This window comes from Petromyzon marinus, chromosome 3, assembly GCF_048934315.1.
Source record: "Petromyzon marinus isolate PM22_M1 ecotype Great Lakes invasive population chromosome 3, UKy_Petmar_22M1.pri1.0, whole genome shotgun sequence".
Lineage (NCBI taxonomy): Eukaryota > Metazoa > Chordata > Hyperoartia > Petromyzontiformes > Petromyzontidae > Petromyzon > Petromyzon marinus.
In genome coordinates, this window is record NC_133669.1 from 6,779,211 (window position 1) to 6,793,533 (window position 14,323).

A 14,323-nucleotide genomic window follows, 5' to 3' on the forward strand; every position below is an offset into this window, starting at 1 on the left:
TTGTGTTTAATTTGTTGTCCTTCCACCGCACCTCCGATTAGCACGGTTGGCTACGTATGGTGCAAAAGAAGTTCAACAGAGATATATTCAGACACGGGGCTTTACAACACGAATGCACATCCCATACCAGTACCCTTGTAAAATTAAAAACAAACATTTTATTTACGCGGAGAGACGCATATATAATGTAATGATGATTAGTTTTTTATATAAGCGTCGTTTAATGCAAATTGCATCTCGCAATCGCTGAACAACTACAGGCTGGAAGGCTGCCAGGCGGTGAGCCGACACCAACAATTACTCTGGAGTTCTTTATATATTAAGATGTTTTCAGCCGATTAGTGAGTTGGGAGGAAAACCGGAGCACCCGGAGGCAAAACTCCATCCCATACAGAAGGAACAGATGAAGTCAGTCCACACTTTTCCGTACTGTATTCTGCTGCCAAGCCATTGCCCGAATCGTCGCCGATTATATATTTTTCATTCAAAGGCCAACGCTGTAATGACGAATGTGTGTGAGTTTTTGTTATGTTTGTATGTATGTATGCACACACGGATTAGCTTCGATCAAAAACCGGAGGCCTATTAGAGGCAGCTTCAATTGAAGCTTGGGGCCCGGAGTAAAGACGAGCGGCCACCGCGCTCACCTGCCCTGGGTGCCGAGGCAGCAGGGTCTGCCCGTCACCTCGCAGTCCATGTGCGGCAGCTGCGTGTGGTTCCCCGCACTCTTCTTCACGCAGATCTGAGGGTGCCCGGCAGAGCACAACCGAGACAGCACGGAGGTTGAGCTCCACGCTCGGACGAGCACGCGGGGTGGGGTGCTCATCTCTCTTTGGTGGTGCCTCAGCCCGTGGTGGAAATCACAAAATTTGTCTGATGGGCGCCAGTCTCTCCGTTTTCCACAAAGCGGTGCTAACTCTATCAATTCTTGAAGGAGGATGAGGTGATTGGACCCAGCACTCCCCCCCCACACCCTGCACTGGGAATTGAACTGATGAGCCTTCCAATTGTGAGTTACTTTTCGAATGTGGTCCCTTTGCACCATCAGACTGTCTATGTGCCTGTAAATATATACCAACATGTATCCACGCATGTGTATGTTCATTCGATTTGCGTAAATTCACTGTCTGCTCAAGAACTTGTTTTTTTCATATTGTCAATGTGGCGGCCACGAGTGGCTTCAGGGGTAATTCAAACCCATTACCTATGTGACTTACACACACACACACACACCGAAAAGAATCAGTTATTCCACGTGATATTCAATGCGAGCATCATGAGCTCGGGACTCGATGTTCGTCACTTCATTGATGCCGTCGTTGCTTCGATCGTTTGGCGTTGCGTCTCTCGGGCTGCGGACGGCCCCGGTGTTGAATCACTCACCGGCCACTCCGTGATGTTGTCCGGCCACTCGTGCGGCAGGGAAGACGCGGGCTCCTCACAAACCCTGCACGGCAACAGGGAAGTTGAGTAAAAGTCAAGTCAACGCATGTTGTTTCCTGTGTATGTGTGCTGAACTTCTTTAGCACCGTGTGTAGCCAACCGCGCTCATCGGACGTGCGGGGGAAGGACGACAAAACGAGCGTATCACGAGCATATCACCCAGAATGCACACAATCGCACACAATTTCAGAAGCTAAGCCGGCGTGAGCCTGGATAATGCATTGATAGGTGACCACCAAGCATGCCTTGGTTGTGATTGGCAAGCAGCGGGGCCTATGCTACACTGTGGGCAGCAGAGGGCGTTGCAGCAGAATGAATTATTGCACTGTAATTCTATGCTACGACGTCAACGTAATGCAGTCCCTCAGCTCTTTGTTTCATGTCAGAGTGATCCCTTTACCAGTCACAGAGGGACATTCCTTCGTCTCAGGACAAGACTGATAATACGACAATTGAGATATATTTGGTGATGAAGGATAAAAACAAATATACGGCATTCATAAACACTGGGTGAAGAAACTTGCCCCAAAGGTCGTCTACTGCGGTGATGGAGCTACATTAAATCTCCCCGTGTTTAGGCGTTCGATGGATTGCTACAACAAAGGACGGTGAGATATGGGGAGGCCTTAATGCAATAGTGGATGTGATGATCGCTGATGATGATGGTGGGGGAAGGTGTGAACCATACCTGGGATCCTGACCACACACAGCTCCTGATGTTCTGGGCCTCTTGTCCTCCATTAGCAGTAGGCTTGACTCTGGCCACTTAATCCAATTTTCCAATGTTTTCTGGAAAGAAAAGCCATAACGATGAATGTCATTTGCCCCCCCCCCCCCCCTCAAGAGTATTATAATTTACACAAATAAATATTTTCCAGGAGTGTTGAGTCTACAATGGTAAAATAATCCCCATGTAGGCAACGCAGCCTGTTGGGGTAAGTGCTGAGAGCGAGCATCTCTGAAGATCTGGCACGACGCGCAAGGTGGTGGTGTGTGGCCAGCACCATGCTCGGCCACCTTTGTTTCCCCAAGTGCTGATGTTTACACACCGCACCACGTGCTGATTTAAGACCGAGTTGAACTTTGGGAAAGCCTACGGCTGATTCAGATAATCGCCACTGATGTTAGCCCCAGCCGGGAATTAAACTCGGATGCGCCGGGTTCATTGCAACTTTCTTAATTGACCAATAAACATTTAGCGGTCGTAGATATAAGTAATTGGAACAGTAAAGTAATATATTCCTCAATATATGTTAAAAAAGCCATAATTAGTCGGCATTTGAGTCTATGGGGTCAGTTTAATGGGATGACCTACATTGCTGAAAGGCAACATTTTAACTCGCTCGCAATTTATATTCTCTGTCTCAGCATTCCGTGCGTCTGCGTTAAGCTTATGCGAGACAGTTTGATACATACACGCCACCAGCAGGGACGTACTCTGCGATAAATCACAACCACCGCTTTATGTAAATGCATCGGGTCATGTTGCAGCCTATAAATAAATACAACGCACAATGACATTTAGGGCACTGACACTTGAACTTGAACAAACGGGTGACTGACACCGTGACGGATGACAAGTGGAGGTGATGGTGCTCGCCTGTGCTCGCCTGTGTGTCACTCAACCCATGACACCTGGGTCTGTTCCATGACCTCCTGCCAGCGGGCCTACGACACTTCACGTGGCCTCAAAGAGCACCTAGCATGGCAAAAGTACCGTGGTGGCATCACCGCCAGTTAGTGGCGTATGGCGGTTGTTGTTGTTGTTGTGTACGTGTGTTGGATGATAGCGACAATATAGGAGAGGCTTTGTCGACGGTGACACTGAGGAGATGGCTGCAAAACCAAGAGGCGGAGGAGCGTCGGGTGGATCAAACACAGCAAATACGGATAGCATAGACACGGTAGAGCCCTTTGCTGGATTAATTCGTTAAGGCCCTGGTGCATGGTAGAGTTAAAGGAACTTCCTTAGAGAAGACTGACCAGCGCAATTGGGGGGGAATGGAGGAAATTGCTTTCAGTTGTCATGGGGTCTCTAGGTAATTAACCTAGCATTCAGGGGCTCCTGCAGAAAAGCTGCCTTTGCCTACATCTGTTGTCTGTTATAAAGTAAATTCACAAAGAAATTTGAATTAATAATTCACTCATGGATGCATGCCTCCCAATCTGTCAGTCATTAGGTTTGTTTGACCATATCTTTATCATGGGATCTCCTTTGCCAGTACCAAAATATGATCATAGGTTTTCCCCCTTTTTTCTGGCAAACAAAACGAAGAAAGCTGTCTCTGGTGTGGACCAATCAGTTTCAAGGACAATGCCAATATATTTTGGGAGTATGTTTTTTGTTTGCATTCTGACCACAAGCATTGTGGTTAATGCAGACACGATTCCTTGTAAAAGGTTTCAGTTTGGAGAAAAACCTATTATCATTGTTTGACCATGTTGATCGGTGGAGATTGATGAAAAGGGACTCTCAAGAATCGTTTGAGATGTCACTCACAAGTGACATTAGCCATGACCAGGAATCAAAACTCAGGCCGCTGGGACACGTGGTTAGCTGGCAGCTCTTCCAACCAACCGCCAGCCCCACCCACTTCTACATAGCCACGCCCACTCAACAGCTATCTCTGGCCACAGTGAGCACAGACGGTCCCCTCCTGAACGAGTGGGACGTCCAAAGCCCCACTGCATCGACCAAACCAGAATGTTTGTCAGTTTTTTTTGTTTCTGAGTGCGCGGATCTCACCGAGCACTCGTCGCCGGTCGTCTGCACGCAGCCCGAGCCGTCGTTGCGCACGCAGCAGCCCGTGAGCGCCTCCTGCGCCCGCTGACGCGCCAGCGTCTCGCCGAGCGCCGCGTCGGGGCGCATGCACGGCACGAACTTCGCCCCCAAGTGCGCGAGGGCCTCCTGCGGCGGAGCGGTGTGCGTGCAGCGGAGGATCAATCGCCGCGGGGCGCAGTCACGCGCGCACGCGCGCATGCATGCGCACAGCAAACAACAGCAACGACCGACATTCGTCACTTAAGTGGCGGGAGACGTCACCATAGAGCTTGTGCCAGGCTCAGTGCACTTTAAGGCCGCGGCAAGTGTCGAACGCCTGCTGGTTCACGGGACAGACCCAGGTGCCATGGGTTGAATGACTGACACGCTCGCACGCGCTGCATGTACACACGCGCGCACACACGCGCACACACAGACAAAACGCGGTCGTTGCCATGCATTCCATCATCAAGTGTACACGTACGCACGTACGGCCCTCTTGTAAATCCACTGCTAGATGAGGGCCTTCCCATGCTGTGTACAGCATGGGAAGGCCAGTGTGTTTTGGTGTAGGCGGTGAGCATGGATGCGGGAGTGTGGAAATGTCAACGTGTGTACATCAGTGGTGCCGTATAATAACGCGTTCAAAAGAAGTTCCCGCAAGAGCACGAATAAATAAATAAACTAATCCTGACATTCTCAATCCACCAATGACGAAGGCTCCCCCACGTCGTGTTGTTGGTCATGGGATTTGGTTGACCGTGCCCCCCCCCCCCCCCCCCCCAGTGTGGGTTGGCGAACGGGTGGGGAGGGTGCGTGACTGGCAGAGAGAATCACTCTTGGCCACGGGTGTTAGCCGTGGCTGGGTCGCAGTGCACTAACCATTGCGCCACCACTCCAAGAGGTAAAATGCGCCGTAATATTCACTTGTTCACGAGAGAAGCAACCGGTCGGTACCAATGGGCAAACTTTGCGCGTTGTAAACGCTGGAGCGGGAATGGAATTGGCCGAAAGTGCACACTTACCGAGCTGGGTCCGATCCAAAAGTTTTGCCTCTGGTCATATATCACATCTTCATAGGAGCCTTTGCTCCTGAGAATCTAAATCACACAGAATACAGCAGAATGCACGTTCTTAAAGGGCCACGTCAAGTGTCAGTGTTGGGCTGTCTAGACCTGTGTCTACATCAGCCATACGAAAGAAGCAGTAATACAATCGAGGGGTGACGTGGTCTCATTTATGCGAAAGAATAAGACCACATTGATGTGACGTGGTCAAGTAAATAATAACCACAGCATTGTTAAGAGCGCTCTGAGCATCGCACACCCAAGAGTTTGCGTGGTGGCGGCACTCACAGTGGCGCTGGTCTGCTGCTGCGTGAAGCCGATGGGAGCGAGGCCGTAGATGGTGACGGTGAGCACGGTAATGAGCACGTGCACAAACGTGACCCAGTAGGTGAAGTACGCCCTGCAAAGGACGCACGGCACGATGGTTAGCGGAGACGCGACGAACATGTGACCTTACTGCCAGCGGGACTAGCTGCAGACAGGTAAGGCCCACTTAGCTATATAGTTATTTTTCAGAAGAGACCTGCCCACAAATGTAACTTATCATGTGGTGATGTATAGCGGCCAAATACTCTCAATGCACGTTTCTAAATGTGGAGAGGAAAACCGGAGGACCCGGAGAAAAATCCACGTGATCACGAGGAGAACACGCAAACTCCAAATTTCTAGGTGTAAGGGTCAGGATCGAACCCATGATCTGCTGCATACCAGGCAAGGTAGTTAACATCTCGTTACCGTGGCACTCCACCACAGCTGCGGACACGAGCTCGCTGAGGACATAAAAAGATCTGTGACCCATGCAATGAGGGTGTCTTAATCTAGTGGCTTCACCAAACAGCTTTCACAAAAAAAATACTAAATTGATGAAACACACTCTTTAAATGGCAAACTCCATTCCAATTTCAATGAAGACATTTCCACCTTGGAAATTCCACTAATGATTGCCATCCGATTCTTAGGCTCACGATGCATGCATCAATTCACGTCACGTGGCCCCTGCAGGGACCCGTGGCAGCCACATTCGCCGCAACGCAAAAAAAAAACCCCGAAACGATTCTTGAAACGCACCGCGACCCGGATTCGTGAGAACTCAGCTTCATCAATCGATACATGTAACTTTTTTTAGGCTTCGTATTTATTTTGTCACTTCCATACACGATGGATGCACTATCCCCCTCTGTGGCTTCATACTGAACGGGTAAGCCGAAGTGGAGCAGCTGCTGCTGTTGTGCACGGCCTTTCCAGCAGATGGCAACAAAAACACAACAGACACAACGCACCCATTTGTCACGCGTCAATGCCTTGCACAGATTATTTATGTTCCCATGATGTACTACTCTGTCGTATGCGTGACCGCGATACTTTTGGAGAAAATCGGACCTCTCACTCCCATCAGGGGATGATCGAAGCTGCGCTGTTCAATAAAGTATTGTAAAACGATTACGGTACGTTGATTCATGAAGGCCTTGCACTTTAAAAAGAACCCCACGAGGATAAAAGCTCAGCGAGCTGTGAAGTCCTCGTACACAGTACAGCCACGAACAGACCAACGATATCTGTTGTATAAGGTTAAGTTCAAGAGGTCACTGCAGCCATTGCCGTCGATGTTACCACACTCCGCCAGTGCTTGCTTCATTCATTCTGCTAGATCCCTTGTCTGCTGCACAGCCGTGTGTATATGTATGTTGAACTTTTTTAGAACCGTACCTAGGCCCACCGCGCTAATCGGAGGTGCAGGGGAAGGACAGCAAGCCAAACACATTGAGCAGTTCTAAAGAAATGAGTTTTTCAATCTAGATTTAATAGTGCATTTCTCCAGTGTCTTCTCAATATCGGATGGAAGAGTGTTCCAGACGGCCGCAGAAACGCTTCTGAAAGCGCGCAATGTGGTGACCGTCTTTGTTCGATGTTCGAGCCAGTCAATGCCCTGATATATCAAAGTCTGCTCGAACAGGCTCCTACCGTAAGGCTTCAGGCCTACCCCACTGGCCCTCTGGGTGCCACTCCAATGGCTTTGTCGGTGACCTACCCTCCTCCATCCTGAAAACAAGCCCTATGTTTAACAACCTCCTTTTCTCGAATACACCCCACGCTCTCTTGCCACGTTCGTTTCTGAGCTTCCCGGTAACGTAAGCGCTCCTCCTGCCGTGAAATTCCAAGCGTCTTGCGTAAGATTTTTTTGTTCAAGTCGCTTTGTCAAAGTACAGCTCTCTGATCCGTGAAGGAGTGTGCACACATTACTCAGTCCCCAAACAAAACATTGATGTGTTTATATACGTGACAAAAACAAATGCAGTAGTATTACCTGCCAGGTAGATTGCGGTCTACCTATGTTGAATTAACATTTAATATATTTGTGGTGGAGTGGAGGCACGGCGGAGCGGTTGGCACAGCGAGTAGCGCCCTACATGATGAGTTTGATTCCCAGCAACAGTTTTTTGTCGCGATAATGATGATGGTCGTGATGGTGGTGGTGATGGTGGAGGCAGTGATTGCAGTTACGGCGATGACAGCGGAGTACATTGACGACGACGCTGATGCAGGCCGCTCCCCGCACCTGTGATCCTCAAAGTCCTCCATCTCGTGGTGCCGCTCCTCGTGCTCCCGGCTGGTGAAGCTGCCGCTGCGCCGCACGCTCGCGTGCCCGGCGATGCGGCCCAGCAGCCCCGTGCCGTAGCCGTGCCCGTGAGCGTCGCCGTGCCCGCTGGTCGGGCGCAGGTCCTGCAGCACCAGCGAGCGGACGACGGGAGTGATGCGCTGGCCACGCGGACGCCCCACGCTCACCACCTCCTGCCGCAGCGGCACCTTGGGCTGCACGGGGGTTCCGCCGCCGCCGCCGCCGCCGGTGCCGCCGCCGATGCCGCCGCTGCCGCCCCCCTCAAGGCTCTCGCGCTGCTTTCGCCAGCCCCGCTCCATGGGGCTGTCAGGAGCGAAGGGGAGAGTGACGAGAGGAGAGACGCGGGACGCGGGTCACAGGTTGCTTCCGGGTGGCTCAAGGGGTCGGAGACGCCGACATCCTAAGTTCGAATGCGGACACAACACCTCAGGTCACACTGGGCTCTTAGAGTGTAGCGAGTTGATGGGCTCTCAGCCTGGTCAACCGGCGACTGCACAAAAAAGTACACGACGCCAATTTTGCCTCACGTGGCTAAATTCCCGCTCTGAGATCAAACATTTCCATTTGATTGATTCGTGAGCAGCACGCTTTGGCCACAGGAGATAAAAGGTCTGCTCATAGTGTGGATACACGGAACTTTTGAAGTGACCTCATGTGACATCATCTTCCAGGGCCGTTCTCTTGCACAGGGTTGATGCACTGCTGGCTGCAGAGTTTGGAATGGAAACGAACTCGACTTTTAACCCCGAAACGATTGCTCAAGCACCATGGCGTGTGGAGTTGCGAGGTGAAGAGGGGGGGGGGGGTGGAACAGCATCGAACACGATGGATGGAGCTGGAGCCATGGACCTGCGGTTGGGCAGAGGGAACTCTAGAAGAAGATCATTTGCACAAAGCTACACTTACACAATGTGACTTCACATTCGGGCTCATACGATGAAACAGCGAAGCCAAAGTGATTCTACGAACAAGTGAGCGTTGAGTGGTCCTCATGGCCGTTGGTCGTAAGAAGCCCATGGCAGCAAATATTCCGTATGTCTATGGGGAGGATCAGTCTTGCCGCAGGACAGCCTCGATTCATTTTCCCAAATGCGATCCTCTTCTTTTAGCCACCAAGGATTGGCGACGGACTTGAGTCGCCTCCGGTCAGAATTTTCATTTTTCGATTCTCTCCAATCGTGAGCCAAGTGCTTCGTCAAGGTTCAAACTGGCTGCATATGCTGCATTTGCCCAACCAAGCTGAAAAAAAAATTCATCTCGAAATGACAACGCGACACTTTGTAGCACTCCCACCACAAACACAAAGAGCAACTGAGTGAAAAACTGCAATTAAAAAATATATATAATTTGGCCTCTAGGACCACAAAAAAATAAACAAAACAGACAAGTCTCTTGTATCATTGCCACAAAAAAAAAAGAACTGCCTTCTGGACAAATGTTTTCCATCAGTTTTAACTCTGATGCCAAAGTAACACAGCTCGCATTCATGTACCAAGTCACACCCTGCTGACGGGCCTCAGAAGAGGTTGAACCGATTCCAGGGTGTGCCTGCTTGAAAAATGCGACGCGAGTAAATGGTGTGACCTGAAGGCCTCACGACATGTATGCATGTACGTTGAACTTCTTACGCACCGTACGTAGTGCCAATCGGAGGTGCGGACACAAATAAATAAAAAAAATCCCCTCTAACGTGATCTCAATTGCGATATCCAGTGTCGCGTCATGAGACCGAACGTCCGTTTGGATGCCTTCTGCCCAAAAGTGCAACCCAACGAGTTAGAGAACAGCGGGTGGAAGCGGACATCACAGAGCTACCTCTGAAATTCCTTCAAGGGGGGGGGGGGTGGCGATTTTCTATCTGTCCTGTCACTGCGAGTAATGATTGTCACGTGACAATTTAACTGACGTTTATAATTCTCAAAGCTGGTCATTGAGCTAACACGTAGGCTTTCGCGACCCAATATCATCCATAATAGAGTTTTTTTGGGTTAGATCGTGTAAATATATAAATGTGTCGTTAAAACCCGCCACCACCCGACACAGCCAACTAGTAAGGGTTGTCACGTAAACGGAACATGGCAATTCGTCACTTGCACTCGCAGCCTTTATAAGGAATGAAACAGACTTTGACTCAACTTTTCCCTCCAAGTTAAATACACATTGACAACTCTCGCCAATTCCGTGATGACTATTTAAGGTGCCTTATGGTGCAAGCGAGGCTAGGTTGTGGCCGACAGAGTATGGTGCAGAAAATGCACCGCTGTGCTATGGTACTATGCTTCCACATTTACGCTTTCCGCCTTTTCCAACTCGCACGAACCAGCATGGTAGACTATTGTAAAATAACGCCCGGGACTCGCACGGAATGGGGAGGCCTTCATCCAGCGGTTAATTGACAAAGACGGCTGTACATACATGTGCCACCTCATGCTATATAAAGTGTACGTTCCGTGTATACATCTGCTGATTTCAATGTAAGATTTACATGTTGCGTTTGCAATGTGGCACATTAGTGGCACTCACTTCAGCCCCGTGTCCGGCTCATCGGCGCAGCACACGGCCACATTGATTTAAAAAAAAAGTGTGGTTCGTGTACTGTACACGGTATGAGCAGGTTCTGGGTAAGGGTAACCGGATACTCACAGCATCTGACGGGTGCTCTCCAGCTGAGCTGGGTCCAGGGCCGACCCCGTCAGTGCCGAACCGCGGTCCACTGAGTAGTCCGCCGTGTTCTGCGCGTCCTTGGGTTCCCCCGGGTACGGCCTGTCCTCCAGAAAACCCTGCGAGTGCTCCTGCACACGCACGGGCAGCGACATTCCACAATTAGTCACGTCGCACCGTCCAAGCAACCACGCCGCGGACTTGCCGAACAACAAACCATGCCACAGTCATTCGGTGCGACAATGCGTACCGTGCCACCTTATCCCGTTCCACCGATAAGAATGCTACACTACGCCATGGCACCCCGCATCATGCCACACCACCTTAACATACCACGGCCTTGCTGAACAACAAATCATGCCACAGCCATTCCGTGCAAGAATGCATACCATGCAACCTCACCCCATTCCACAGAAAACCAGATGACACTGCACGATGTCACCCCGCATCACACCACACCACCCCTAACCATACCACGGCCTAGCCATCCCAGATAGCACACCGTGTCAAATCGCCCACCACCCAGCAGTATAAAAGGGTACACCATAGTCATCTTCTTTGGTTCTACATGACTTTACCGAAAGAACCAAAGAAGATGAATCATTGCAGTCACGAAAGCTTTAAATCGAAATTTACACCATAGTCAGTCAATCGGCAGGTCATATGGGTTGGGGTAAAGTGCGCTCCAACCTCTTCCTAGACGTGGAAGAGTAGGCCAAAAAATACCCCCTAGAGGGGTCCTCAAGAGCTCCCTCTATTGAAGGCCCTTCGGCTACGCAGTGCCGTGAGCGAACATATTCCGGACTGCACCTTTATCTTTTACAACTATTATTGTAGGCCATCCGCACGGAGATCCTTACACCAGTATGAATCCATGGCTCACCATGTTGAAGAAGGCCGTGTCCAGGTCGTCGATACAGGTCAAGTACTCGTCCTCGTGCAGGATGGAGGGTGCGAAGCTCCTGCGGTTGGGGTTAGGCTTGGAGAGCTTGCCATCCCACTCCGTGTGGCCCTGCAGAACAGCGGGTCGTTTCAGAATAAAAAAACAAAAAGGTCCATTACCACTGTGAGCGAGACCACATGCGTCGATTATTATTAATCATGGGAATGACCACTGCTGCTTGTTAATCCACTGCTGGCTGGATGAAGGACTCATGTGCTGTATCTATCACGGAGGTTGTTTCGGCCGTACTTCTGCCGTTCGGGTTAGCGGAGGGAGAGGAGGCACAGGAACCGGTTCAGGCGTCACTCGCCATTCAACAACCCCTGTAGCGTCGGGGGCTGAGCACCCCCACCCCGCCCCTCCCCTGCTAAGGGCTCACCCCCCCCCACCCCACCCCTTCTAAATTCTTAAAGTAAAACATTTTTTGGTCCAGCCCTTTTCTCCTAAGAGCTACATCAGAATGCAATCATAGACATGCGTAGATCGTATCGTTACTCATGCCGTTTTAGCGTTTGACATTTGTTTAAAGTTTGTTAAAAACTGACCGTGTCGTGCCCCCCACCCTGAGTTTTTTTCTAGTCCCCCTTGTAACAAGGTCACACCACAGGTCTGTCGCCACTGACCTTGTCCTGTGGGTCAATTGACCTTTAGCCATGGGGCTGTGGAATTTTCACCACTTTTTCTGAATTGTCAGCACAGATAAGCACTGCCCAACCAAACGATACTGCATTATGGAAAAAAAAAACCTTTACTCAATATATCCTGCTACTCCAAACAATCGCAATGAGAAAATAAAAAATGGGATGCTCCAATGTGGCCAAAATTTAAAACATGTGTGCACAGCCTCGTAAGTGCTGATTAGAGAAAGTTTGCGTCTCCGGTGGGATTTGGAGGCCAACCTCAGTTTTGCCATTGGTTGAGGCATTCTATTAACCAAACGGGGGGTGGGGTAGTTTTAAACAAACAGATGTTTTGTAATTATGTCCCATGATGACCCAGAGATTTATTTTCAGACTGTATGGTAGGCAACATTTTTCCCATGTAATTTTCCACCCCCTCCATTTTTTTGGTGTGTCCGACAAAAAAATTATATTCCCAGAGTGGGTGGGGGGAATGTCCCTTCACAAGAAACAGATCCTGACCCCCTCAGGACCAAACTGGAGCCAAGCCAGCCGGGAACTCTAGCCAGTAGTTATCTGCTGCATTCGAACTGTTTGTGATCAGCCATAAATAGCCCACATTGCTACCCCCTCTTTTAACCGGGATAACCTCAGAGCCAGTCATGACATCATGGAATCACAGCGGCATAGGCTGGCATCCAGGCTTTCATCTCTCACTAAATATTATCCAGGTCTCTGGTAGACTGCATTAGGTGGCATGCGATGAGCAGCCGCAGCCATTCCATTTATTGACACGCAATGATTGGCTGAAAACATGTTGATATATAGAGGACCGCAGAGCTTGGCCAATTGCTGCTAATGGCTCACTACCTAGCTGCCTTCCTACATATATGTGGTTCCTCAGCGATTGTGAGATGAAATTTGCATGAACGACGCTATGAAAAAAGTATTTGATCCCCTGCTGATTTTGTACGTTTGCCCACTAACTAAGAAATGATCAGTCTATAATTTTAATGGTAGGTTTAATTGAACAGTGAGAGACAGAATAACAACAACAAAAATCCAGAAAACACATGTCAAAATTGTTATCAATTGATTTGCATTTTAATGAGGGAAATAAGTATTTGACCCCCTCTCAATCAGAAAGATTTCTGGCTCCCAGGTGTCTTTTATACAGGTAACGAGCTGAGATTAGGAGCACACTCTTAAAGGGAGTGCTCCTCATCTCAGCTTGTTACCTGTATAAAAGATACCTGTCCACAGAAGCAATCAATCAATCAGATTCCAAACTCTCCACCATGGCCAAGACCAAAGAGCTCTCCAAGGATGTCAGGGACAAGATTGTAGACCTACACAAGGCTGGAATGGGCTACAAGACCTTTGCCAAGCAGATTGGTGAGAAGGTGACAACAGCACTGTCCTACCAGACAGTCTCGTCCCTTCACCTGATGAAGGCCGCTTGTGTTGTGGCCGAAACGTCGTGAGAATATTATTGTGTTATTTTATTTTATTAATTTATTATTTTATTCTCATTCTACGTGACTTTACCGAAAGAACCAAAGAAGAAGGTGACAACAGTTGGTGCGACTATTCGCAAATGGAAGAAACACAAAAGAACTGTCAATCTCCCTCGGCCTGGGGCTCCATGCAAGATCTCACCTCGTGGAGTTGCAATGATCATGAGAACGGTGAGGAATCAGCCCAGAACTACACGGGGGGATCTTGTCAATGATCTCAAGGCAGCTGGGACCATAGTCACTAAGAAAACAATTGGTAACACGCTACGCCGTGAAGGACTGAAATCCTGCAGTGCCTGCCAGGTCCCCCTGCTCAAGAAAGCACATATACATGCCCGTCTGACGTTTGCCAATGAACATCTGAATGATTCAGAGGGCAACTGGGTGAAGGTGTTGTGGTCAGATGAGACCAAAATGGAGCTCTTTGGCATCAACTCCACTCGCCGTGTTTGGAGGAGGAGGAATGCTGCCTATGACCCCAAGAACACCATCCCCACCGTCAAACATGGAGGTGGAAACATTATGCTTTGGGGGTGTTTTTCTGCTAAGGGGACAGGACAACTTCACCGCATCAAAGGGACGATGGACAGGGCCATGTACCGTCAAATCTTGGGTGAGAACCTCCTTCCCTCAGCCAGGGCATTCAAAATGGGTCGTGGACGGGTATTCCAGCATGATAATGACCCAAAACACA

General features: G+C 49.6%; 1 protein-coding gene across 1 annotated transcript in view; it reads right to left on the reverse strand.

The window, feature by feature from the left end:
• The window catches only part of LOC116952739 (inactive rhomboid protein 1-like), a 78,605-nt gene that overhangs the window by 11,908 nt on the left and 52,374 nt on the right, over positions 1-14,323 (reverse strand). Inside the window, exons 6-14 of the mRNA XM_032972351.2 lie at positions 11,433-11,561; positions 10,532-10,680; positions 7,829-8,191; positions 5,560-5,671; positions 5,230-5,304; positions 4,190-4,351; positions 2,132-2,232; positions 1,384-1,447; positions 648-742 (exon numbers count right to left, since the gene is read on the reverse strand). Coding sequence (XP_032828242.1) covers positions 648-742; positions 1,384-1,447; positions 2,132-2,232; positions 4,190-4,351; positions 5,230-5,304; positions 5,560-5,671; positions 7,829-8,191; positions 10,532-10,680; positions 11,433-11,561 — 1,250 coding nt within the window. The remainder of the gene's footprint in view (positions 1-647; positions 743-1,383; positions 1,448-2,131; positions 2,233-4,189; positions 4,352-5,229; positions 5,305-5,559; positions 5,672-7,828; positions 8,192-10,531; positions 10,681-11,432; positions 11,562-14,323) is intronic.